At 44.9% G+C, this 27,937-nt stretch overlaps 1 protein-coding gene across 1 annotated transcript in view; it reads right to left on the bottom strand.

Moving 5' to 3' along the window:
* Positions 1-27,937, bottom strand: part of MCOLN2 (mucolipin TRP cation channel 2) — a 320,208-nt gene that overhangs the window by 33,029 nt on the left and 259,242 nt on the right. The window contains exon 13 of the mRNA XM_085602080.1: positions 13,410-13,540. Coding sequence (XP_085458206.1) covers positions 13,410-13,540 — 131 coding nt within the window. The remainder of the gene's footprint in view (positions 1-13,409; positions 13,541-27,937) is intronic.

Genomic DNA, 27,937 nt, shown 5'->3' with positions numbered 1-27,937 from the left:
TAGAGCAGGCCAGGGCAGTGTTACGCTTTGCCCGCCTGCCCATTAGAAGACCGAGGTTCGCTCTCCTAATGGGCATGCGCCAGCCTGAGCAGGCACCAGTGCGCATGACTGGGCATGGTGCAAAAATTGCCTACCATCCCCACTCATGCGCACTTGTGCAGTGCTTGTGCTGCTGCCTGCCCCTGACAATCATGACTGTCAGTCAACAGGACGCCAGACCGCCCACCCCCTTCAGACTCTGAAGGGGGTGGGCGGTCCTACGTCATGCTGACTGACAGTCATGATTGTCAGTTCTCCCTCGGAGCCGCTGCAGCTGAACTCAACGGTGCGGGCGCGGGCGGGGGTGGGGGGGCAACGCCCCCAATGGACGCACCGCCACTGCCTAGTAGTAAAAACTTCTAACTTCTTTTTTCACTACTGGGAGGCCTACCTGTCCCTTAGGATAACTCTTGAGTTGCCTCATTACATTTAGTAAGTGCTAACTTTTGATTGGGACCAGGTATGTAGATAATTTTAGGTATCCATGAAATTGTAATGACAAATCCCCATTAATGGCAAAGTCGGGTTTTAAATTACAATTAGGAAAATGCGACATTTTAGAAAGCTGCGTTTTGCTGCCCTTAGCACTTTGTGCCTGCAGCCTGTCTTAGATCACATGACTAGGTATAACTGAGAGTTTTGGAACCTGAAAAGGGTTTGCTCTGCATTCACACAAAAGACTTAATACCTCCACATTGTCACTGCAACCATCTTGCAACCAGGCGCAGGGAGGCAGGAAATTCTATGCACTTCAAATAACCTTTCTAGAAGCTTCTCCCACCTGTCAGAAGAAGGGCAACAGGATATAAAAACAGGACCTTTATACCCACTCTTCAGTGCACTCCGGGACCTGAGGAAGGGCTCTCAAAAGACTGCCTATTGCTGTGGCCTGCTGTGCACTCTACAAGACTGCTTTGCTGTACTGATAGGACTGCTTTGCTGCCTTGAACTTTCAGAGGCCAGCCCTGCATATTCACTTGAACCCAGGACTACTAGAGTGATTCCAAGGGTTAGTTTGCTGGCCTCCTGTTTAAAGTCACAGGTACATTAAAAGGCTCCCACCATCTTGAACCTGGACCCAGTCTGAATGAGTCCTGAACCCACAAGTGGTGTCCACCAGTCCTGGACCCTTGGTTTTTGTGCTAAAGGGTGCTCTCATGCAAAAATCCCAAAACTGAGGACTTAAAAATATTTCGGGCCAAAAACTGCTGAGAATCAGGAGGAGGCCAGGAACACCCTGCTTGCTTATCCGTGTGAGTTGAATCACCAGTCCTATTGACTTCTCTTTGCCGCAACGTTCATCTCCACAGCAGCAAATCCTTTTCAGCAGTCCTTGGCCAAATGGGGTATCCGGCCTCTTGGAACTTCTTCGGCTACAGCCCTCTGCCTCATTCCGCTAGAGATTATCAACTTCCAAAAAATAGAGACTAAGTCTGAAATCGTCACCATGGCTTTGACTAATGGCTCCACAACAACAACGATCCTGCCTCGGACACAGCCTGAAGCCTTGCCCAGCTGAACTTTACCTTCTCGGAGCATTTTTCTCAAAATGATTTCCAAGTCTGAAGGTAAGTGCTGACGGCGCCCAATCCACTTCTTGTATCTGAACCACGCTCCATCGCGGGACCCAATATTTTTTTACTTTGACCCGGTCTCACGCGTCTAGATGTCCGCGGTTGGTGCTTTGGTTTTTTAAGACGCTTGTTTTTACAAAAAAGTTTTAAAATTCATAACTCTGGTTCGGATTAGATTTTTATTGTTTTGGTGTCAATCTAATTAACTTTACTCAATGTTTCTAAAGTGGTGTGAGATTTTTCTTATTTTGTGTTCTCACTTTATTACGGTTTATTTTGCCGCATGAATACTTTACACATTGCCTCCAAGTTAAGCCAGACCTCTTTTTGTGCCAAGCTACCCAGGGTCAAGTAGAGGTTAATTTGGTGAAATTGTGTGATTCACCCTGCAAGGGATTGTGGCTGTTGGCTAACTAGGGCTCACACCACAGTCAAGTAACAACCCAAATTCTCACTGATATGTTCACCAATGATTTTTATTTTGTCTAAAAATTAGTAATGTTAAATTAGGCTACAGCTGCTTCCAAACCAAACTCATAAAATTACTGACAACCTGGCACTTCAGTTCATCTTTTAATTCTGACCACTATGCAGGTGGACGCAGATGCGTGAAGACACACATGTAGCTCACATACGTGATGTCAGTTTGATTATGTAAATGTGAAAAAATTATCCCTTTAACATTCTACCACTGAGGCTTGGACCTATTGTGAAATGGCTGCTACCTGCCCATTTACCAGGGTTTAGAGCCTTAAGTAGCTGGGCAAATATTTGGCCAACAGTGGGGTATTTTCTTTGAATGTCAATTATTCATTTTGCACACTATGCAGTGGGATTGCACAAAAGCCAAACATGCCAATTAGCTTGTTGAAAACATTTACCAGGTTCAGGGGGAAAAACAACGTGCATCAAGCTATTTAGCAGTCTCTCACTGTCAGAGTCAAAATGCCCTGGAGTCAATGTGGAGAACAGTCAGAAATTCCAAGAGAGCATCCTCCTGAAAAAGGTGGATTTCCAGCAACCTTACACAATGTCACTACTAGGTTCCTTAAAACAGATAAACTCAATCCAGGGACAGTGAATCCAGTAATGAGAACAGTGCATTGCATGAGATGTAGTGCTTTGATCTTTATATAACACAAAAGAAATCCTGAGGTCTAATGGTAAAGAGAAATAGGTGGTATGTAGGGTGAGGAGGGAATGACTAATGTACGTAGTGAAACTAGAGGAAGCTCCAAAACCAAGGTCAAGTAATCACCGTGGGTAACTAACCCCATCACATGGGATTTTCATCCCAAAGAAAATCTCATAATCTCAAGGGGCAGGCAGCGCCCTTATGTGAGATATGAGTCCTTAGTGTTATGATTGATAAGTACTAGACAATGGAATAAATCCACAAATGAGCCTAAGGTGAGTGGGGATTGCAGTGCTGATGGTAGTGAAAAAAGTGAGTGTTTAAAACAAGTGACGGGACGGCCCGAAGACTTCTGTTAGACAATGCCGTCCCGATGTTGGATTAAAAAGCAAGGGGGGGCAACACTAATCTGGTCTGATCAATGAAGCAACGTGAAAGAATGTGGTCGACATGTTTCAGCCATATCGCCTGACTAGGCTAGGCTTTCATCAGGACCTAGAAGCTACTGCAGGGAAGAAAACAACGTAACAAAGGATATGAAGAGCACCCTCAACTTGATTGTAGAGTGCAAGTCTCTTCAGCGAAACATACAGCACCTAGATAACGAGATAATTTTGGGAGTGAAACCAAAAACGCTCAGTCATAATTATAAGAACAAATAAATAAATGTAGACTTGAAGCAAGGTCCAACTCACCCGTACAAACTAGGTGATGAGATGACCTCCACCTGGCAACCGCTCAGGAAGGAACACCGCTCTGAAAAGGAAATGCAAGGCTACAGATAGCGGCTTACAAATCGTGAGCAAGTGTGAAAAGGGTGGGAAAATCAACTGAAAACTAGGGAGAACTGCCAAGGGCAGAGTCTGCACACACAATGAGCTGGTAAGATCATTGCAATAATTAAAACATGGCTATACGCTGGACACAAAGTCAGTGTGATAACGGATAATACAGATCCGTATAATAGGGTACAGGCTAAGAGATATAATGTTAGAGGATCAGCGCCTTTGAATGAACGCCAAAAAAGGCAGCGAAGGAGCCTACCTGTCCGTCGGGGAACCGGGCTGGAATGAGCCTGCAGCCGGAGGTCCCGTGTAATTGGACGGAGGCAAAAAGAAATGAAAAAACTGCCGGTGGAATGGGCCAATAGCGCGGCAGGTAAGATATACATGCTGGAGTGGAAGCCAATACAAATTGCTGTCGCAAGCACCTGGTTGTAGATGGAAATGACAGGGCAGAAAAAGCGCTGTCAAAATATCGCTGACTCGATGCACCTGAAGAGTCAGAGAGATGACGCGGTGCGCTTGAGGAATGCGGAAAGCCGCCGTCAGGTAGGAATGACGGCAATCAAGGCACGTGTTGCACTGAAAAGCGCGAGTCATCTTAGAAAATACGGAAGGTGGTAAAATACACCAAATGATGCATTGCTAATGTGCAAAGTTCACGGGAGGCCACGGGCTGTGGGGCAGACAGTTATTGAGCAATATCACGGCCAAAACTGTATAAGCCAATGGATGCAAAGGGAAGGAAACAATGATGTGGTGCGGGCTGGATCGCGGTTGTCCTACTTTGAAAACAGTGTCAAAAAAAGGGAGAACAAGCTGAGTATTATAGCGATAGCCAAGGGATATCGTCATTAAGTCCCCGAACATGTGTTTGTAGTTTATACACCCACCTTTGCTCACGTTTAAAAAGAAAAGCGGAGCTGTCAGTAAGGTGTGGTGGTATTTGGGGTTTATCAATGACAGTCCAGTGTAAATCATCAGGGGCATGTTTCACCTCCAGAAAGTGGTTTGTAAGTTTGGTGGAGGTGCGGCCACACCGTATCGTGCTCTTGTGTTCTAAAATACGGGTTTTGATACGGCGGGTGGTCATGCCGATATATCGCAACTCGCACGGGCAGGTGATCAAATAGATCAGATGGGAGCTGTTGCAGTTCGTATGGCTCTTCAAAATCCAGGGTCGGCCTGTGCCGATGTCAATTTCCTTGGTCACAGAGGTCAAGCAGCATGCAGCACAAGAACCGCATGGGTAATGTCCCACAACTGGAGGGAGACCCCACAGGGTAGGTTGGGTGCATCTCTGATTGATGCGTGGGCGGGTATGTACCAATTGGTCCCTGATGTTGCTGCTGCGTTTAAACGCAAAGAGGGGTTTGGGTAGCTCAGCCTCACCTATATTAAGAATCTTCCAGTTGGTAAGAATGATTTTCTTAAGTTTGTTGGAAAACTGACAATAGGTGTGGACACACGTGAGTCTGTTTTCGGATGTTTTAGGAGTCTTGGGTTCTAACAGAGCCTCACGATTGTTGTTAGCAGCCCGCTTAGAAGCCCTCCGAATGAGATGTTTAGGATAGTCTCTCGCCTGCAATTGCTTGGAGAGATTGTCGGCATGTTCCTTGTATTTGTCACTAGAGGAACAATTTCGTTTCAGGCGCAGGAATTGGCCGAAGGGCAGATTGTCACGCAGAGCTCGTGGGTGAAAGCTATCATACTTGAGGAGAGCATTCACCGCCATGGGTTTTCTGTATAGCTCAGTGCCCAAACGCCCTTCTGATGGGGTGATGAGAATGTCGAGAAAAGGTAAATGAGTCTTAGAGTACTCGCAAGTGAATTTCAAAAAGGGGTCACAGTTATTGAGCCAGTCTTTGAAAGCCAAGAGGGAGGACAGGGATCCTTGCCACAGCACAAAAACATCATCTATGTACCTCTTCCATATCGTGATGTGATCCTTATATGGGTTGGTGGTATTGAGGACATGTTGTTCTTCGAAAACATGAACGTACAGGTTCGCCAGGCTGGGAGCAAAAATGCTCCCCATTGAAGTACCTGATATTTGCAAGAATAGCTGGTCCTCAAATTGAAAGAAATTCTCTTTCATTGCAAGTCTGGCACATGACATAATGAAAGGAACAGGAGTAATGGAGTCAGGAGGATCTGCCAACAAGAGGGTTTCAATGACAGATAAAGTTTCATCCTGCGGGATACACGTATATAGCGACTCCACATCGAATGAAACAAGAAAGTCAGTAGTGTGATCAAAGGACAAATCCGTAAGGAGGTTGAGAATATCCTTAGTGTCCTTGAGGTAGGTAGGCATCTTCGACACTAAGGGACGAAGGAAGTGGTCAGTAAATGCCGACAGGGGTTCCAGTAAGGACCCCAACCCTGAGATGATAGGGCGACCAGGTGGAGGGTGCACCTTCTTATGTACCTTGGGTAGGATGTAAAAGTATGGTATGGTAGCAGAGGAATTAACCAGATATTGTGCTTCATTAGAAGTGATCCAGGCGTTGGCACTGGCTTCATTAACTAAGATCCGGATAGTCTGAAGTAGACGTGTAGTAGGATCTTCAGCAAGGGGTTGGTAAAAATTGGTGTTGCTCAACTGTCTCAAACATTCAGAACGATAAGCAGTAGTATCCATCAAGACAGTAGCGCCGCCCTTGTCTGCCGGTTTAATAATTATGGAATCATCAGAAGTGAGGGAATTTAATGCCAAGCGTTCTGACTTGGTAAGGTTCTGATATTGGCGGTTAGTAGAGCCGCTGAAGGAAGATACTTGAGAGGTCACTGCTTTCTCGAAAGTGAGAACCTGTGGAGGAATTTGGCTTGGCAAAGGATTGAAAGAGGATTTGATGCGTAATCCCGTGTTCAGGTCATGATCGCTAGGCGAGCTGAGGGATTCTGCTCTGAAGAAAAAATTCAACCGAATTTTCCTAAAGAATTGGGCAAGTTCCTGGTGGATGGAGAACATGTCTCCTTTAAAGGAAGGAACAAAGCCAAGACCTTTATTAAGAAGAGAGTTCTCGTCAGCTGTGAGGATTCTGCTAGATAAATTAATAACTAGGTCGCACTCGTGCTCGGGGCGGCTGGAGTATTCCTCGAGTTCAATGGTGGATTCCCTTGTTGTTGGTCTTGCCATTGGACTTGGTTCCGTCTCCTTCCCCTGGATCGTCCTCGGCCAAACCCTAAAAAAGGCTGGTTGGAGTACATTTGTGGAGGCGGGGGATAGGGACAAGGTGGTCCAAAGGGAGGGGGTTGTCCAAATGGTGGAAACGGGGGGTAGTTGTAACCAGCATGCGGCCACCATTGGGAAGGGTGCATGTGGTTAGGTGTACCCCTCTGGTTTCTCCTGTTGGCACCGCCTCTCCTTTTATTACCTCTTTGTGAGGATTCTTCGCCTGAGGCAGAGTCTGATCCACTGGACCAATCATCACTTCCCGATGTGGAGTAGTTAGACCCATATTTGCGGCCCTGTCGGTTGAATTGAGGTGGAACGTAATCCGCACTTGTGTATGGGTATATTCTCTCCATTGAAAAACGGGCCAGGTCTTTTTTAAATTTAGTAATCTTGGTCATCAAGACAGTATCTTTAAATTCTTTATTATGCTTGCTGGACTCCTCTTGTTGTTTCTTAAATAGTGCACCAGTGAGTGTCACTTTTATTTGGGATTCCAAAGCCTGTATCTCAATCAATACAGCGTCAGCAACACGTTTAGCCGTGTTTATAATGAGGATGAGCCAGTCTCTGGTACATTTCCACGCTATAAGGGACCAATCATTGAGGAAGATCTTATCGTCCAAGAACAATCTAGGAGCGTTTGTCACAATTAGTCCAGTAGGGGCACAGTTGGCTCTCAAATATTCGGTCATGATGGCCCCATGAATGTAAATGCGAGAGTGTGATTTCTTAAGGGTGAGGACCTTAGTCCAATCGACCTCTGCACTGATTGGGGGACTTTGGAAGGTGTCCATGATACTAGGTGTATCAAGAATAGCTTGAGCTATTGTGTCATCGAACGTTAAACCAAGGCGTTCTGCCATGATTATGAGAATGACTATATGAAGAGCAGACAAAAGTCAAGGCAGTCTCAACCGGGGAGTCAGAAGAAAAGACCCACGGCAGGTTAAAAGAAAAGTGTGTGCAAACTGTGCACATCGGGGAAAAAATCACCCAGCAAAAATCAAAATTGTTTTTGCAAAACAGTTAAAGGCACAAAAAATGTGCTCAAAAATAGACCCACAGCCAGTAAGCTGTACATGAAACCTAATAAAAACGGTTGAGCACCAGAGGGTCGGAGGGAGCAAGTTTAGAGACCGCACAGGATTGATTCCCCCATAGAAGTACATATAACACAAAAGAAATCCTGAGGTCTAATGGTAAAGAGAAATAGGTGGTATGTAGGGTGAGGAGGGAATGACTAATGTACGTAGTGAAACTAGAGGAAGCTCCAAAACCAAGGTCAAGTAATCACCGTGGGTAACTAACCCCATCACATGGGATTTTCATCCCAAAGAAAATCTCATAATCTCAAGGGGCAGGCAGCGCCCTTATGTGAGATATGAGTCCTTAGTGTTATGATTGATAAGTACTAGACAATGGAATAAATCCACAAATGAGCCTAAGGTGAGTGGGGATTGCAGTGCTGATGGTAGTGAAAAAAGTGAGTGTTTAAAACAAGTGACGGGACGGCCGGAAGACTTCTGTTAGACAATGCCGTCCCGATGTTGGATTAAAAAGCAAGGGGGGGCAACACTAATCTGGTCTGATCAATGAAGCAACGTGAAAGAATGTGGTCGACATGTTTCAGCCATATCGCCTGACTAGGCTAGGCTTTCATCAGGACCTAGAAGCTACTGCAGGGAAGAAAACAACGTAACAAAGGATATGAAGAGCACCCTCAACTTGATTGTAGAGTGCAAGTCTCTTCAGCGAAACATACAGCACCTAGATAACGAGATAATTTTGGGAGTGAAACCAAAAACGCTCAGTCATAATTATAAGAACAAATAAATAAATGTAGACTTGAAGCAAGGTCCAACTCACCCGTACAAACTAGGTGATGAGATGACCTCCACCTGGCAACCGCTCAGGAAGGAACACCGCTCTGAAAAGGAAATGCAAGGCTACTGATAGCGGCTTACAAATCGTGAGCAAGTGTGAAAAGGGTGGGAAAATCAACTGAAAACTAGGGAGAACTGCCAAGGGCAGAGTCTGCACACACAATGAGCTGGTAAGATCATTGCAATAATTAAAACATGGCTATACGCTGGACACAAAGTCAGTGTGATAACGGATAATACAGATCCGTATAATAGGGTACAGGCTAAGAGATATAATGTTAGAGGATCAGCGCCTTTGAATGAACGCCAAAAAAGGCAGCGAAGGAGCCTACCTGTCCGTCGGGGAACCGGGCTGGAATGAGCCTGCAGCCGGAGGTCCCGTGTAATTGGACGGAGGCAAAAAGAAATGAAAAAACTGCCGGTGGAATGGGCCAATAGCGCGGCAGGTAAGATATACATGCTGGAGTGGAAGCCAATACAAATTGCTGTCGCAAGCACCTGGTTGTAGATGGAAATGACAGGGCAGAAAAAGCGCTGTCAAAATATCGCTGACTCGATGCACCTGAAGAGTCAGAGAGATGACGCGGTGCGCTTGAGGAATGCGGAAAGCCGCCGTCAGGTAGGAATGACGGCAATCAAGGCACGTGTTGCACTGAAAAGCGCGAGTCATCTTAGAAAATACGGAAGGTGGTAAAATACACCAAATGATGCATTGCTAATGTGCAAAGTTCACGGGAGGCCACGGGCTGTGGGGCAGACAGTTATTGAGCAATATCACGGCCAAAACTGTATAAGCCAATGGATGCAAAGGGAAGGAAACAATGATGTGGTGCGGGCTGGATCGCGGTTGTCCTACTTTGAAAACAGTGTCAAAAAAAGGGAGAACAAGCTGAGTATTATAGCGATAGCCAAGGGATATCGTCATTAAGTCCCCGAACATGTGTTTGTAGTTTATACACCCACCTTTGCTCACGTTTAAAAAGAAAAGCGGAGCTGTCAGTAAGGTGTGGTGGTATTTGGGGTTTATCAATGACAGTCCAGTGTAAATCATCAGGGGCATGTTTCACCTCCAGAAAGTGGTTTGTAAGTTTGGTGGAGGTGCGGCCACATCGTATCGTGCTCTTGTGTTCTAAAATACGGTGAGGCTGAGCTACCCAAACCCCTCTTTGCGTTTAAACGCAGCAGCAACATCAGGGACCAATTGGTACATACCCGCCCACGCATCAATCAGAGATGCACCCAACCTACCCTGTGGGGTCTCCCTCCAGTTGTGGGACATTACCCATGCGGTTCTTGTGCTGCATGCTGCTTGACCTCTGTGACCAAGGAAATTGACATCGGCACAGGCCGACCCTGGATTTTGAAGAGCCATACGAACTGCAACAGCTCCCATCTGATCTATTCGATCACCTGCCCGTGCGAGTTGCGATATATCGGCATGACCACCCGCCGTATCAAAACCCGTATTTTAGAACACAAGAGCACGATACGGTGTGGCCGCACCTCCACCAAACTTACAAACCACTTTCTGGAGGTGAAACATGCCCCTGATGATTTACACTGGACTGTCATTGATAAACCCCAAATACCACCACACCTTACTGACAGCTCCGCTTTTCTTTTTAAACGTGAGCAAAGGTGGGTGTATAAACTACAAACACATGTTCGGGGACTTAATGACGATATCCCTTGGCTATCGCTATAATACTCAGCTTGTTCTCCCTTTTTTTGACACTGTTTTCAAAGTAGGACAACCGCGATCCAGCCCGCACCACATCATTGTTTCCTTCCCTTTGCATCCATTGGCTTATACAGTTTTGGCCGTGATATTGCTCAATAACTGTCTGCCCCACAGCCCGTGGCCTCCCGTGAACTTTGCACATTAGCAATGCATCATTTGGTGTATTTTACCACCTTCCGTATTTTCTAAGATGACTCGCGCTTTTCAGTGCAACACGTGCCTTGATTGCCGTCATTCCTACCTGACGGCGGCTTTCCGCATTCCTCAAGCGCACCGCGTCATCTCTCTGACTCTTCAGGTGCATCGAGTCAGCGATATTTTGACAGCGCTTTTTCTGCCCTGTCATTTCCATCTACAACCAGGTGCTTGCGACAGCAATTTGTATTGGCTTCCACTCCAGCATGTATATCTTACCTGCCGCGCTATTGGCCCATTCCACCGGCAGTTTTTTCATTTCTTTTTGCCTCCGTCCAATTACACGGGACCTCCGGCTGCAGGCTCATTCCAGCCCGGTTCCCCGACGGACAGGTAGGCTCCTTCGCTGCCTTTTTTGGCGTTCATTCAAAGGCGCTGATCCTCTAACATTATATCTCTTAGCCTGTACCCTATTATACGGATCTGTATTATCCGTTATCACACTGACTTTGTGTCCAGCGTATAGCCATGTTTTAATTATTGCAATGATCTTACCAGCTCATTGTGTGTGCAGACTCTGCCCTTGGCAGTTCTCCCTAGTTTTCAGTTGATTTTCCCACCCTTTTCACACTTGCTCACGATTTGTAAGCCGCTATCAGTAGCCTTGCATTTCCTTTTCAGAGCGGTGTTCCTTCCTGAGCGGTTGCCAGGTGGAGGTCATCTCATCACCTAGTTTGTACGGGTGAGTTGGACCTTGCTTCAAGTCTACATTTATTTATTTGTTCTTATAATTATGACTGAGCGTTTTTGGTTTCACTCCCAAAATTATCTCGTTATCTAGGTGCTGTATGTTTCGCTGAAGAGACTTGCACTCTACAATCAAGTTGAGGGTGCTCTTCATATCCTTTGTTACGTTGTTTTCTTCCCTGCAGTAGCTTCTAGGTCCTGATGAAAGCCTAGCCTAGTCAGGCGATATGGCTGAAACATGTCGACCACATTCTTTCACGTTGCTTCATTGATCAGACCAGATTAGTGTTGCCCCCCCTTGCTTTTTAATCCAACATCGGGACGGCATTGTCTAACAGAAGTCTTCCGGCCGTCCCGTCACTTGTTTTAAACACTCACTTTTTTCACTACCATCAGCACTGCAATCCCCACTCACCTTAGGCTCATTTGTGGATTTATTCCATTGTCTAGTACTTATCAATCATAACACTAAGGACTCATATCTCACATAAGGGCGCTGCCTGCCCCTTGAGATTATGAGATTTTCTTTGGGATGAAAATCCCATGTGATGGGGTTAGTTACCCACGGTGATTACTTGACCTTGGTTTTGGAGCTTCCTCTAGTTTCACTACGTACATTAGTCATTCCCTCCTCACCCTACATACCACCTATTTCTCTTTACCATTAGACCTCAGGATTTCTTTTGTGTTATATGTACTTCTATGGGGGAATCAATCCTGTGCGGTCTCTAAACTTGCTCCCTCCGACCCTCTGGTGCTCAACCGTTTTTATTAGTGCTTTGATCTTTGCCATTCCAAATAGTGCTTTATTCCTAATAAGTAACTCCCTGGATGTCCCATCCCTGAACTGCCTCCTGTTAGCCACAGATACTGACCATGGAGGGGAAAATGCAGCCTGACCCTGCAGCCAGTGACACTAAAATTGAACAGTGTATCCCCATCTGGCACAGTCCCCAATTGCACTTCAATAGAAAGGACTCAAACCAACTAAGGAAGATGGCCAAGATCTAAGATCAGCAGGACAGATGAACAAGCATGGTTGAAGGCAACCTTCATATCAGAGAGGATAATCACAAGCCAACATTAATGTAGACCCCAAATGTCATACCAGACTGCTAAAAGTGCAGTGCAAGTCCAAAGTTCAAGTAGACACAGTAACTAAGGGACAATGATTATTCTTTAAAAATGGCATACAATTTATATCTGCAAAGCCTTTTGTGGTCACTGCTCAGGTCACAATCACATCCAAAATACTGTGTTTCTAAACAGGCAAGCCTGAAATAGAACCCATAACCACATTCAAAGGAATAGGTAATTGCAGAGGACGTTGGCACCCAAACAGATGTACTTCAAGAAATACAATTGAAAGTTGCCTCCAGGGCAGTCATATAACTCAGCATTTGGAACATTTTGGAAGCCACCAGTATTCAATAATATTTACACCATACATTGATAATCAATACTGTGTCCTTCCTACACAACAAAACACCAGTGCCAGTGAACAGCTTCTGTGTTTGGACAATCACCACTTGATCATATTTAGCAGTAAGAAAAGTCTGAATGATTTTCATCATCGTTTGAGTTAATTTAGGAGTACTGTTGTGCAGATAAGATAGACTTTTTGCTTTCCAAGGCTTTCACCTCCTGGTCTAGTAGGAACAAACTTCAAATTATCATCCTATTGTGATATTTCCTCAGGTTCTATCAGCTCACCCGAACTACGTACCAAGGAAAGTAACTTTACAATCAAAGCCACTTGTTGTAGACACCACGTCTTGTAGCGGGTCATAAAGCAATGATACGCCCTCGGTTAAACAGACCAGATGGGAGCTCGTCACTTCCTTACAAACCTGAAGTTGTCACAGAGCAGGACACAGTGAGAGAAAATTGCTATGTTGTGTGCAACTGGAGCGTCATTTTGCACAATTTTATTTTTATATCAGGAATCTGAACCACCGCTTCTTAACAGAAACTCATGCTATCGACTATTTAATACATTTGTAAAAATGGCCAACATAAAATGGTTAAACATTACTATTACGTTATTGACTACAGTATTTTATAGGTGCACAATCGGAGCAACCTGTAATAATTGCTAATAAAGCAACCTATTTAAACATCAACCTATCTGCTTTTATTAACATTATACACCACAGAGTATTTGAAGAATATAGAACGTAAGCCAAACAGACCTTTTACAACAGCAAATGAATGGAAGGGATGACCTAGCTTCGTTTCTGTTGTTGTCTCTACTAAATACACCATCGCTTTCTCTTAGAAATTCGTGCAAGTCAGTTGCAGGAAATCCATGTTGTTGGTATTTCTACAAACAATAAATGAAGTAAAAGAAAAACGTAGTTACCTTTGCATGCTATAGTTAGAACAGACTTTTTATCGAGTAGTTTTATTTTATTTTCAGAGAATGAAAAGGTACTGAAATGATTTTACCACAGAAATTAACAGTTAATCAGATCATTTACATCGATTCACTAAATGGCAGGTGAAGTCTCTTTTTACAGACAGTGATATCTCATGTTGGACATATTACCACTTTTGCTCGATCCATCCTTAGCGCCTCAACTTTCTACTGTTGATGGGGCAAGAAAGATCATGGTTTAAATCTACAGAAAGAAACAAGTATTTGCAAAGCCAATAGGTCTCGCCATTGGAACCAATGAGCTTTGCAAATTAATTTGGTTATGCTGTGCAGTATGGCCAAAAGGGTAAAATAATGACATAATGGGGAGTGTATGCATCATGACGTATGCGCAAACTACTAAATTATGTAGGCACCATTTTTTTGAATGTACGGATCCAAGCAACATCTTTAAATACAAAAATAATTAAAATGAAGCAGCATAAAAGTTGCCTTTTTGACATGGTCATCCCCACTTTTTGCCTGGTATTTGATGTGATTTTGACAGGAAGTACACTGGGTTCCTGCGAACCCGGACCCCAGTACCAGATCTTTCCCAAAAACTGTGCAATTGTACCCCAATTAACAATACCTTTAGCACTACTCGTAAGGGCCAGGAGAGACATTATGGGCTGAAGCACAAATTGTGACACCCTGAAGGAACCCTCACCAAACACAAAATGACTGCCACTGCGGCTGTGTGTCTTGGTGCAGACAAAAGTGAAAATACGACAGGGCACACATCCCTGCGTGCCATGCCCACAGACACTGCATGCAGTATATAGGTAAGTCACCACTATGGCAGGCCTTACAGCCCTAAGGCAGAGCACGCTATAATACATGAGGGCCTAGCTGCATGAGCAGTTGTGCCTCTGTGTGGTCAGCTCTTTTGCTGCCAGTACAAGTGAACAGGGAAGCCATTTTGAGTACGTGTTAGACACCGGTGAAAATGAGTTCCCCAGCTACATGATGGCTTCACTGAAAACCGGGATGACTGGTATCAAACATCTCATATTAATAAACCACCACTGATACCAGTGTTGGATTTATTGATACATGCACACAGAGGGCATCTTAGAAGTGCCCCTTAAAACCTACCAGCTCCTGGTGTGCTTGCTGACTGGTTGTCGCCAGTCTGCCACCAGAGACAAGTTTCTGACCAACAATGCAGATTAGCATTTCAAGGCAGGGGAGCTTAAAAGAGACCACACCTTTGGTATGTGAATCGTGCTTCCCTCACAGGATAAGAAGCTGAACCCCTTTGTCCAGGGCCCTTTGGCACCTGGACAGATGGAAAAATTGGCTAGTCAGATAGGCAAGTCCACCCTCAGGCCAGTACCACCCCTAAGGTGGTTCACCTGAAGTGGAGGACATTTTCAGAGTTAGCCATTTTGGTGATGGCAAACTTAGGAACTCTGAGACAAGTTTATGCCCACTCCCCACAGGAAGTGGTCATATGGAAGTGCAGTGACCCCAGGGGTTGGTAGCCCATTGGCTACTACCGTAAGCTCCCTTAATGCCCCTAAATTCAGTATTTAGGGTAGGCCCTCGCACCAGAAGATCAGATCCTGACGAAGAAGGACATTGAAGAGCAGCGAAAGCAGAAGACTGAAGAAGAGCAACTGATTTGGCACCAGCCCTGCTGGCCTGTTTGCTGTTCCCCTATTGAAATTGTGCTGAAGACATCTCATCTTGCAGGTATCGTACCTCAAAAGCTTTGTAGAAAGGCCTGCCTTCAATAAAGACTCAAGAAGTTCAGGGGAGTAGCAGAGCTGTACCCCAGCATGCTGCAGGCACGCCAGGAACAACAATCAGGACTCTGGAACTGCCAACCTGACATAGCCAAGCCCCACTGCGTCCGAGCCCCCCTCACGATTCCAAGTGGGCCAACTGTGTCAGCGTGGTCCCCAAGCCCTAAAGAGACAGAATCCACTTTTGGTTCATCCTTCCTGAACTCCCGGACGTCACCTGCAGCCTTGGTTTGCAGTCCTCCTCAACAGCGAGTGCTACCAGACAAAGAAACCAGACATCACAAAGACCCACACCACCCGGCCGCCCTGGCCCGCAGAGAAGAGGACCACCGGTGTCCCCCCATCCCCTAGCATTGCAAGACTTGAGCCCTATAGCTTGCTTCAGCCAGACTAGCCTCCCAGTCAAAACCTGCAGCTTCTTTTTACAAAGACCAATCCCTATTGACCAACATTGGGCATCCAACGGTGTATTGCACCACTACACCTGGACGTCGAAGTGCCGCTGGAGGGGACCTGCTGGTGCTACCTTGTCCCATCTTAAGTCCTGGTGATTGGTCTTGTAAGTTGCTGTACTGAACTTCAATGCAATACTTGTTTTTCCTCCCATAGGATAACATTGCAGCTTCTGAAAAATGCCCTTTGTTGACTTTTTAAAATGTACAGCATTTCTCTAGCAAAAAACCTGATCGTATTGATTCTGGTGCATATACATATATATGTAAAAGAATGTTATTTTTAGAAATTGCAGTGGATCTCATTAAGTCGTTGTTAGAACTGGGGGTCTCTATTTGGCAGAGGTAGGTACCTTTGACCAAATAGGGATGCTTGCTTCTAAGTCAGGGAAAGGAGCTTACACTACTGGATAACCCTTGCTCGCCCCCTTGGTAGCTTGGCACGAGCAGACAGGCTTATCTCAGAGGTAGTGTGTTAAGCATTGGTGAGCACATACAGTAATACAGTGAAAACACTACAGATGGACACTCCACAAGTTTTATAAAAATAAGTATTCTTTACATAGACTTAATCACAAGACCATAAATGACAAAAATCCACAATACTGTAATCAATAATAATTCTTCAAGATGGTAGGAATAGTTAAAAAATAGGTCTTAAGCAACAGATAACCCCAACTGGAGTTATTACGACGTCGAGGTCAAAGAAATCCCAAAGTATGGCGACGACCGCGAGGTGCGCGCCGTCGGGTCCGGAGTCAAAACAGACCCACAAAGAACAGTACCTTGGAAAAGCGAAAACCAAGACAGCTCATGGCGTCAGGGCGATGTGGCGTCGGTTCCTTGCTTTGGGGGAGATGATGCGTCGGGACCTGGATGCTTGGGCAGGCAGGGGAGGCTTCGGTTCCTGACCGGAGAAGAGGTGACGTCACAGTGGCGCCAAAACCACGGTTCCGTACGATGTCAATGCATTCTTGACCACCCACGTCGACGATCGGCTCCGCGATGATGTCAGATTCGGAGTAGATGCGGCACAGCAGCAGGCATCGGGCAGGCATCGCAAGTCGGAGCAGCGCTTACGGCTATGGCAGGCTTACGATGTCGTTCGCTGGCGTCGTTGTGGCACGGCGGCGGGTCTACGTTGCAACACAGAGCAGTGCTCACAGCTTCGTTGCAGATTACGGCGTCGCTCGCCAGCATCGGTGTTGCAGATTCCTTCTGTAGCCCTAGAAGAGCAAGTTCCAGATGCAGGCAGAAAGAGTGAAGTCTGGTATCCCAGAGACTTCGGTCAGGAGGCAAGCTCAAATCAAGCCCTTGGAGTAATATTCTGCAAGATGATGAAAGTTCTTTAAAAGTTCCTTCTCCTCTCATTGGCAATGAAGACACCACTGCAGGCCAACTCAGAAACACAGCACACTGGGAGGGGGGCAGTCCAACTCTTACAGCTTCCTTGGGTCTTCTCCTTGGCAGAGGTTCATCATGTTGTTACAGAAGTGATCTAAAGTCTTGGGGTCTGGATCCCCATATTTATACTACTAAACCCTCTGTCCTCTGAAGGCAGAGGGGTCTGTACCTAGTCCAAACCAGTTCTGTGCAGTCCTGGAGCACTTTGTTGACAGGACTCCTTTCCTTTGACAATGTGGGGCAGGGACATCAGACGCACCACAGGAGGTGGAGCCAGCATTGTGAAAGGCAGGCACAGCTCTATTCACGCCCAGGTGCTATCTCCTTCCACCACTCTACATGCAGATAGGTCTACTCAGCCCTGTGCTGACTCACCTTGTCTCCTGGAATCCCCCAGCCCCTGTCACTCACAAAACCAGACACACAATGAACAAGTTAGCAGAGGCAGGCTGGATGGTTAGGTAAGAAAATACCTACTTTCTAAAAGTGGTATTTTCAAACACAGAATGTTAAAACCAAGTTCACTAAAAGATGTATTTTATCATTCTGAGTTCAGGCATACTAAACTCTAATTTCTACCATGTTCCCTGGGTCAGTTAGGATTAGAATGTGTTAAAATCAAACTGCCCATTTTGGCCTATGGGGAATGGTAGCCTTGCAATAGTGAAAAACGAAAATGGCTGTAATTCACTATTAGGACATGCCACACACATCAGGGCATGTCCTACCTTATACTTACAATGCACCCTGCCCTTGGGCCTACCTTAGGGGTGTCTGATATGAAGAAAATGGAAGGTTTAGGGACTGGTAAGTGGGTGCCCTTACCCAGTAGCATGGCAGTACTAGACTGCACACAGGCTCTGCAGTGGCAGGCCTGAAACACACTTTCCAAGCTGCTTCTGTGGGTGGCACAACCAGTGTTGCAAGTCCACCAGCATTTGATTTACAAGCTCTGGGCACACATGGTGCACTATACTAGGGTCTGACAAATAAATCAAATAACCCAATCATGGAGTCACTAATCAATACATCAATTTAACATAGGGAGCACTTGCACTGTGGCACTGAGTAGCAGAGGCATGGTGCCCAAAGCATCTAAAACCATCAAACAAATCAAAAACAAAGGAGGCAATCAGAATAAAATGGAAGGGAGACTCACGCCAATGGTACCAGGTCTAAAAGTCATGCACATCATTTATGGACTATTGCTTGTATTTGCAGATGTCTAACACTCCTCTTTGATAAGCCAAAGGCTGCTCGACCACACAACCCCTAGAAAAGAACCTTGGGATAAGTGCATGCTCACTCATATGGGAATCCCTAGACTCTTTGCACAATATACCTCATTTTGTTATAGCATATAAAGAGGCAGCTTCCTACAGAGGCTGCCACAAATTTGTTCCCGGGTCCTCCAAAAAATATTCATAAAAAATACTTCTCTGGTGGTGGGGGAAATGTAGGAGTGAAAGGTCCAGGTGAAGGAGGAGGGAAAAAGCAGCATAATGAGGGAGATAGAAACACTGAAAACAGGTGTGAATTAAAGGAGGGCAAGAGCAAAAGATGGGGCAAAGCACACAAGGGAGAGAACAACAAAGAGCGTCAAGGAGCAGGGGAGAAGAACACAGGGAAGAGAGCTGGTAAACGCATGCACTCTCATGGAGTGCTGAGCCAAAATGACAAAGTAGTTATTTAAAAGTGAGCAGGGGAAGATACAAGCCCACAAAAAGAATGATTAAAAGGCCCTGCTCCATGGTAGGGACAAGCACAGAAAGAGAAAGGTAAACCAAGTAAGCAAGCTAATGAGTGACAATAATCCATGCCATTCACAGAAACATTTGATTCCATACAAGAATCGGATGGCCAGGAGCGGCAAACGTGTTCTGCATTGTAGGAGATGCATAATGCAAATAAAACTGAACTACTAAGTGAAAGGGCAAACTTCCATCATGGAGGAAGTATAGAGGGTTTGGCAATCACAGCATTTTGCCTCCAAGTGTATTCCATCATTCAGTGATAAGAAGACAGATAATTAGCTGCCATACTTCTTTACTGGCAGGAAAGAACAGGGAGGAAGGCAAAGAACATGCCCATTTTACATTCCAATGGAAGTCTGACGAAAGGCTGCTCATTATGCCCCATGAAGGAATACAATACAGTTCATTCAATGTGCAGGTATTGCTGCGGGATTCTGTTTGGAAACAGAACTATGTCTTGGGAGAACAGGATGTAAGAATGTAGGGAACCTAGTCACTCTACCACATCAGTACCTGCAGGCCCAAATCAGACTAGCTCACAGCGCGCCTCACCTGAACGCCTAACCTTCTAGAGCAACAGGTAATTTCCACAAACCTATTCCCCAAGGTAACAGTGGAAATCGAGCATCATCTTTCGTTCTCACTCATACATATCCATAGCAAATAGAAAAAAACCCACAAAAGTTTACAATGTTTATTGAAACTATTGTAGCCTATTTTAAAGCAGGTTTTCTGCAGTTAATGCATTAATACAACTAAGGAAAGTAATCAACATTACTAACAAAATGTAAATTATGAACAGTCCGACCATGGTAACTAATATATCTATCGAAGCCTACCCTTACTATCTGAGCACAGGTAGATATTAGTGATCTCAGGGATTAGCACCAAACCCCATACCTGGCATGTGTAGTTAGGTGCTCTGAATCATAGGTGTAAACTCAGTTTGCGCAAGGCTGCTAAGTCTGTTTGAAGATTTGTCTCTGCTGGAATTCTCCCTTCAACCTCCAAAGCGTCAACAATTGTTTTTCTTTCAAATATATTTTCATTGTGGTATGAAATAATAGCTACAAGTTAACATCTCCATTGTCCCACAATCCCCCCTGCCCCTCATCCGATGAAGGAGCAGGCAGTAGTGTCAGCCTTTAACTGTCTAATTAGTTCAAGCAGCAACGCAGTATATATTTGTTCTGAAAATCATCAAGTACATATATAACATTATGTACATCTGTAACATTACAAGCGATATCAAATGACAGTGCACATTTAAAGTTCCACCTCGATATCATCCGGTTCCAGCACCGGACCATCCCTGGTCTGTTGTAATTGTATCCCCGCTAACTCCCATATCATCCTCCCATCTTGACCTTACCCAGTGCAAATTATTTAGATTCTCACCCTACATTCAGCACATACCCATTACACGTATTCCCACAACCATTGCTTAATAGTAGGCAGTCTGAGTGCGATCCTGCATCTGGCAAAGGATTTCTTTGCAACCACTAGTCCCAGTTCAGCAATTTTTTCCACATGTTTGGTGTATTTAGCCTGGGGCACCAAGCCCAAAACACATAGCTGGGTGGAGGGCTGCAAGGGCAGGCCAGTCAAATCTCACAGTACCTTAAGGACTTCCTCCCAGAAGTCTTGTATTACTGGATATTCCCACCACATATGTATAAATGTCCATACTGCCTGCTTACATTTGGGGCAGCTTGCAGGTGTAGAAGGGTCTAACGTATGCAGCCAACTCAATGTAACAATCTCGGTTTATACATTTATAGTGCATCAGTTAAAAGTCTCGCACTGTGCAAAACCCTTCTGAAATTTCCAAGGACGAGGGCCCAGGCCCGGTCCTCTAGCGCATCACTCATGTCTGTCTCCCACTGCAGCCTCAATGAATCCATACCAGGTGCATCATTTGGTAGGAGCAGAGCATATAATCTAGTGATTAGCTTTCATTCCCCTCCCATATCCAATTTTACTTGATTAAGAATGTGTGTTCGGTTCCTGTGGAAATCCCACCCAGGCCTTGCGGATGGCCACAGCTAACCCTGTATAAGCTAGAAAGCACCCCTGTCATTCTACATATGTCACAAAAGGTAGCATAGCTCGTCAGTCGGCCCACCTCGTATAGGTGCCCCAATGTGTCTGTGGAATCACCAATCTACCCTGGTCTCAGAAACATTGGCAAGATAGGGCTAGTTCCCTTTAACCATGGTATCAGCTGTTGTAAATATATGAAGGAGGAAGGTCTCTGACATAGCTGGGTGAGACAGCCTAAAATCCTTTGATAAAGAAGAAACCTAAAACCTGGCTTTTTATGGAAATCTAAGCCTTTTCATATTCTGATCTCACTGCTCGCGCCCGACACTCCTTGGAGTAGCTGTGAGCGTTATACATTGCTATCATATCCTAAAATGAGTAACCCTCTCTTCTTCCTATGGACCAGCGGTGGGGCTAAGAGTTTTTGTGGCTTAACAAATCTTTCTAATATTTCAGTCTACGGATTAGTATGTTGTTCCATGAACCATGTGACCACATGTGGAAGTGGGAAGCTCGATAATACCTATGAAAATGCAGGGCCTGTAACCCTGCCCTATTCCCGGGTAACTACAGCACTCTCAAGCTAATACGCTAATGCTGATATCGATTTGCCCCATGAGTGACAACGGGAACTTCAGCCACGACGGATACTACGTTCCCCACTATTTAGCAGGGCTCCCACATTTGAGTCATAAGTTTCAGCCATGCTAGAACTCAAATACCCCTTTAAGTATTTATTAAGGGTCATTTGTACTCGTATGCCAGGGAAGGACCTCTCTCATCCAACCCAGATGCCTGTATTGGGTAAATGACGGATGTATCTGCATTCAGCGTAAATCCCAAATGTGTCCCCACCTCTGTGATTGTGTCCTGTATCGCAGGCCATGAGCATTCAGGGTCTCGCATGGTCAACAAACTATCAGCATAGAGGGAGATCATCTCCTGCTTATTCCCAACCATCACACCCTCCACCTCGTGTCTCGATCGTATCCATTTACCCAATGTGTGGAAATATGGATTTTCCCGATCAGTTATGTCCCCTATCTTGGACCCCAACGGTTCTATGTGCATGTCACAAGTACATGTATGTTCCCTCCAGTTCCAGTTATGAAGACGCAAATACATGTGCGTCCACCGTCAACATGCCCTCTGTCAGATCCGCCATGACTAGGCCGGATATTCCATTCCTAAATATGAAAGGCCACCGGCTTTGTATGGTTCACTTATGCCATTTTACAGTCCAGGCAAGTAGGCCCTGATTCTGTCATCAAACTCCTCTTGCTTTCTGCCTCTGAAAACTCCAGTTCGAGCCTGCATCTGTGACCATGAACTTTGTCTCATTCTCTGCGCGGCTCACGAAGCCTGACATCAGCCTATTCTCTGCCAAGAACTGTATTTCGCCTTCGAGTTATCTGCTTCCCCCTCAGCCGATGCATTCCTGTCTAGTAGTTTAAGTAAACATCCTTCCAGCTACCGAGCAAAAGGCTCGACTTCTCTGTCCTCATGCAAGTAATTCATAGCCCTGTTACCATGGAATATTCCTACCCCCTCGCCTTCAGTGTAGACACTTAGACGCTTGTACACGCACGCACAGTCAGTATAGAATAGATTCTGTCCGAGAGTCCTTCTTTTGTGGATAACATAGTTCTTTAAACATAGGATGTTAGATATGATTTGGGATTAGGTTGACTTGACCTCCCAGACTTTTTGTCTCCACATGTAGAGCTAAATGTCAAGTCCCCTTCACCCCCTAGTTGCACGTCAATCACACGTCATACTGCTGCGCACGCATCTATGCCAAGTATTATCTTATAGATCCACCTATATGTGACATCATAACCAATTATGTTCCTTTTTACTCCTTATTACACCCATTTTTTGGTTACGCAGATAAATCGTCATTTTCCTTATCAATTGTTACGCCTATTGCATTCGCTTCATTATAATGTATGTACTATAAAGGTTACTTTTTGTCAATAAAGTATGTACTTCACTTCCTGAACCTCCGTGGTGATGGAACTTGGAGCAACCGATTATAATCGATCATTGGAATAAAGCCCATTCCGAACCTCTAATACCACGGATTCTGCCTCTCATTTTACTGAGCTATTTAATTATGTTTCTGTATCAAATTAAGTCCAGGTAAAGGAAAATTATTTACCACAAATGACAAGAGCAAAGATCAGCCGTGAAAGGGGACACCCCTGTATAGTCCCTCTCGCCACCGGCCGGCTGTCTGATAGCCCATTGCCTACCTTCAATCTGGCTTTACTGTCCGTTTAGAGTAACTATACCCATTTTAAATAGGTGTCACCCAGGCCAGAAAGTATCAAATGTCTTATGGGAAATTTCAAACTGGCAAGCGCCCAAGGCTTCTTCACTCTTAAGATCTGCTCTATAATGAAGAATGCCATCATTATGTTAGTGGTGGTAGTGTGCCCCCCCTACAAACCCCGCCTGGTCTGAGTGTATTAATTCCCCTGCCACCTTAACCTAACAATGTGCAATAGGCAGAGAGACTATACACACCTCCCTTAGTGTAGCAGGTAACACTACCCTTTGAAATACATCCCAACACATGGCTAACAATGGTGCACACAGTAAATCTACATATTTCTTATAGAATTCAAATGTCAGGACATCATTCCCTGCGGTCTTCCCCGTATTCATTTGTTTGCTAGCACAGTTTATATCGGACTTGTCAATCGGGGCGTTTAGTATCTCTTATTGTGTCATCCGCCACTGGTAGCTGCGCTTTATCTAGTGTAGCGGTCATACCCGCTTCACCGTGCCCACCCTGGCACTTGTACAAATTAAAGTAAAACTCTGCAAAACTGTGTAAGATAGCCTCATGTGTTGCGAGTGTCACTCTTTGTGCATCTTTAATTGCAATTGCTTTTATATAGCACTTACTACCTCTGATGAGGCATCAAAACACTTTTCATTGAGTAGCACGCTACTATAGAACCCAAAAGGATTAGTTATGAATTAGTTTAGGGAAATTGGTGGACATGGGAGTCCGATGTTTGGGTTGAAAAGGATAGCGGAGGGATAGAAGGCGGAGGGGTTTGCATTTTTATAATGCGTGGTACCCCTGATGAGGCGTCAAAGTGCTTTCAGCGAGTAGCACCCTACTCCAGAACTTAAACAGGGTTAGTGGTGAATTAGAATAGGGAAATATTAAACTAATTTGAGCGGAGTACATGCAAACCTGTTCATTGGATTGAAAAGGAGAGTTGGTGGATAGAAGGGGGGGGGGAAGGGTCTAGAAAGTGTTTATTTGAAGATCATAACAGCAGGAGGAGGTTTGGGAAGGAGGGTGGGAAGGAGGGTAGGAGTCAGGGGAGGGGGCAGAGGCATAGCTAGAGCTTGTGGCGCCCAGGGCTATCCCTCAGATTGCCGCCCTTGGGGGGGGAGGGGGTTGCTGGGGAAAAAGGATGGCAAGCACTTGAAAGAGGACCGAGAGACACGTAGTATCGCTGCTAATAGTTACCTCGATCATGCAAGTTACATGCACATACATGACACGGTCCAAGGCTACACAGTTGAATACACAGGTGACTGGCAGTGACTAGCAGTACAAAAGAGAACACACAGACTGCATGATCTATATGGGGACTCAGAAAAACCGCATGTGACATCCATCAAAGAGCTGCGTGAACAATTACCTGGTAATCCCCTCAGCACAATACAAACATGCACATATATGACACTGTTCAGGGATCTACAGCTGACATTAAATGACCATCCATCATGGTCCCCCTATTAAAGCAGTGCACTTTGTGATCTGCATGGTACATGTTCTTTGCAGCAGGCACATTAACCCTCTGCGCTACCTTTCCACTAGACAAAACTCTGATCTCTCTCTAGGAAGAAAATTAACCACTGAAGATAGCATGACATTTTTATTGTTTCTGAAAATTGCTGGAGGCCAGGAAGGAGGCAGCAAGTTTTTTTTAAACCATAATATACTTGCAAACACTACGCACCCACCCGAAATAGGTACCCAGTGCGGTCACACCGTTCGCACCGCCCTAACCTGCTCAAGGTTCATGTGACCTCAGTGACAGAGTCACAGCGACTGGATCACTGTTGCTCTAGGGTGTGCTGCTTCGTAGGCCTGCCCGCAAGACTGGAGATAAACTTCAGTATGGATTGTGGTGGGCAGGCCTTCAAGGTTAATTCACAATTGACACCAATAGGGTACACCTGCTTGTGCTAAGACATCAAGCCTTCTGAGGTCTAGTGGGGCCTTTTAAGGGCTAGCATGGGAATGTGCTCCCTCAGTAGAGGGGTCTGGTGGACTGGTCATGAAGGCTGAACCCAGTTCCCCAGTTACAAATTCGACAGCTCTGGCCATAGTGCTACATCCTCTCCCCCACTGAACACCATACTGCCCAATGAGAGAAATTCGCACTGCCTTCAGCTACAACCTAATTGTGCCCGCTATAAACACTTGGATGTGGCTCAATTCAAATTATGCACTTGATAAGAGTAATATGCCTAAAAAAAAAAAAAGTAAAAGCAAACACTCATAGGGAATGCAAGATTAAGTAAAGCATGCGAAATGTAAGCAGAAACAACATGGTTACCTTAACAGGGCCCTGAAGGGAACTGTTTCAATGTCCATTGCTTATATCATTAATAAACCTAAGCAGTATGGTTTAAAAAGACCACATCCATAAACAGAGCCATGGTACGCATTTTGTTTTCCAATCCACCCATCAACCAGGTATTGCAGTACCTCCAGGAATGGTGCACTTCCCCACCTGGGGACAACAATGCTGTTCAAAGAAAGACGAGAAAACAAAAGTAGCGCTTCACTGCAAAGTCTGTAAAGTGAGGCTGATGTGCTTGGATGTGAATAAAACTAATCTGGCCACTTTGCAACCACTCTGTCTTGCTTTATTTAGTTATGTATTTATTTTTCATACTTAAAACCTATTTATCTCCATCCCGCTGCACTTTGGAATAGAAAAATGTCAGAAAAAGGGCATTTCCCGCAAGAGTGTTTTTCTTTTTTGGATCCATTTCACAGGGAAGCAACTAAATGAAAGAAGGAAAGAGGTTGTGAATCGTTTCTTCAAGTTACTGTTTTCAGTAAGTGAGGAGCAAGACAGAAAGAGAGGGAATAATAGGAAGAGAGGGGGGGGGGGAACAGCTGCCAGCACAAAAAAGAAGAGGACATTGCCCGAGTCCTATTCTTTCTCTGCCCGTTCTCGAACGTCCACGAAAGCAAGCCAAGCCTTATCTGAATACCTTTGTCCCCAAAATAGTGCCGCCTGGGGCGGACCGCCCCCACCTAGCTACGCCACTTGGAGGGGGGGGGAAAGAGTCAGAGGAAGGGTTTAGGAAGGCTTATTTGGTAGTTCTGAATAGTGAAAGAGGTTTGAGATGATGCAAGGAGGGGTAGAGGAAGGAAGAGTCAAGAAAGGGTTATTTTGAGGATCATAGTAGTCAGAGTGGAGGTAGAGGATATACTGAGAGAGGCATCGGGAGAGAAATAGGGTAGTGCATTGGAGCGAGTAGTAGACTGAGGTGTGGGATGAGTGAGAGTGGAGGTAGAGGATATATTGAGAGAGGTATAGGGTAGTGCATTGGAGATGCGAATTGGAGTAAAGTAGTAAATATAAAGATACATAAGTACATGGAGGGTATGTATGTACAAGTAAGGTAATATATCAAGATTTATTTGTATTAAATAAACTCAGACTTTCAAGTGCTGCTGTTCTTTAAGCTGTGATAAATTTAATATTGAAGCAATTGTAGATTAGTTATTTTGAAAATGTATGTATGCAGTGACCTATATACATGCTAAGCATAGAAAAATATAACCATAAGTAATATGTACATTTGTTAAGCAGACCGAATGAAAATCTATACATTAACAAGATTATATATATTTATGCAAAGGAATATTTATATCTAGGTTCATTTATATAATCCACCTAACTGAATATATATACACAGGGATATACTGTATATTTATGTTTGAGTATGGTGGTTATGTGAGGGAACAGCCAACTGTTCATTAGTCTTATGAAGCTGAAAATAAGGTAGTTATTCATGGATCTTATGTTTCGGGGTACAGAGTGCAATAGTTTGGCTCCCTGAACAGAGAAGGATGTGTCACCTATGTTTTTTTTCTTTTATGGTGGGATTTTGAGGTGAGGTGTCAATCTAGAGCTGCAGGTTCCTTTGTTGAATGTATTTAGTGATTGTATTCCTGATGAAGAGCGGCCCTGTGCCATGTATCACTTTGTGGGTGATGCAAAGCAGCTTGAATGTGGATCTTCTGGCAACTGGTAACCAATCTAGGGCCTTCAAGGTAGGGGAAATGTGAGCTTTCAGCTTTATATGCAAGAGTAGTCTTTTCATAGTTGTTACAGCTGATCCATGGTAGAGGCTATTGCCGTAATAGAGTATTGACAGAACGAGTGAGATAGTGACCTTGACCTAGTGTGGAAATCCCAGGTGGGGGAAAAACATTGCAGAGTTTTTATATAAACGAAGCTGGATCTTGCTAGTTTGTTCACTTGGGCTTTCATTGATAGCATGGTGTCCATGGTAATTCAAAGGCATCCTATGTCCTTACATACTTTAGGCTGTGTTCCCAGATCATCAGGTCAGGCGGTGACTATTTCCGTCTTGGAAGCGTTCACTTTTAGATGGCTCCATGTCATCCACTGATCAAAAGCTCTGAGGCAACTGAAAATTTGCGAGTTTCCAATGTCGTTTGAGGCTTTCCAGTTTAAGGAGCATTTGTGTCTCATCTGCATAGTTATAGCATGTGAGGTGAAATTGATTGATCAGTGACGCTATTAGCCGTCCCAGTCTATTTCCCTGTTCATACTGGATCTCCGTGTATGTCTTGTAATCATGGTAGCCCAGGATTTCACA

This window comes from Triturus cristatus, chromosome 4_2 (genome assembly GCF_964204655.1).
Source record: "Triturus cristatus chromosome 4_2, aTriCri1.1, whole genome shotgun sequence".
Lineage (NCBI taxonomy): Eukaryota > Metazoa > Chordata > Amphibia > Caudata > Salamandridae > Triturus > Triturus cristatus.
This window is presented reverse-complemented; position numbering and strand designations above follow the sequence as displayed.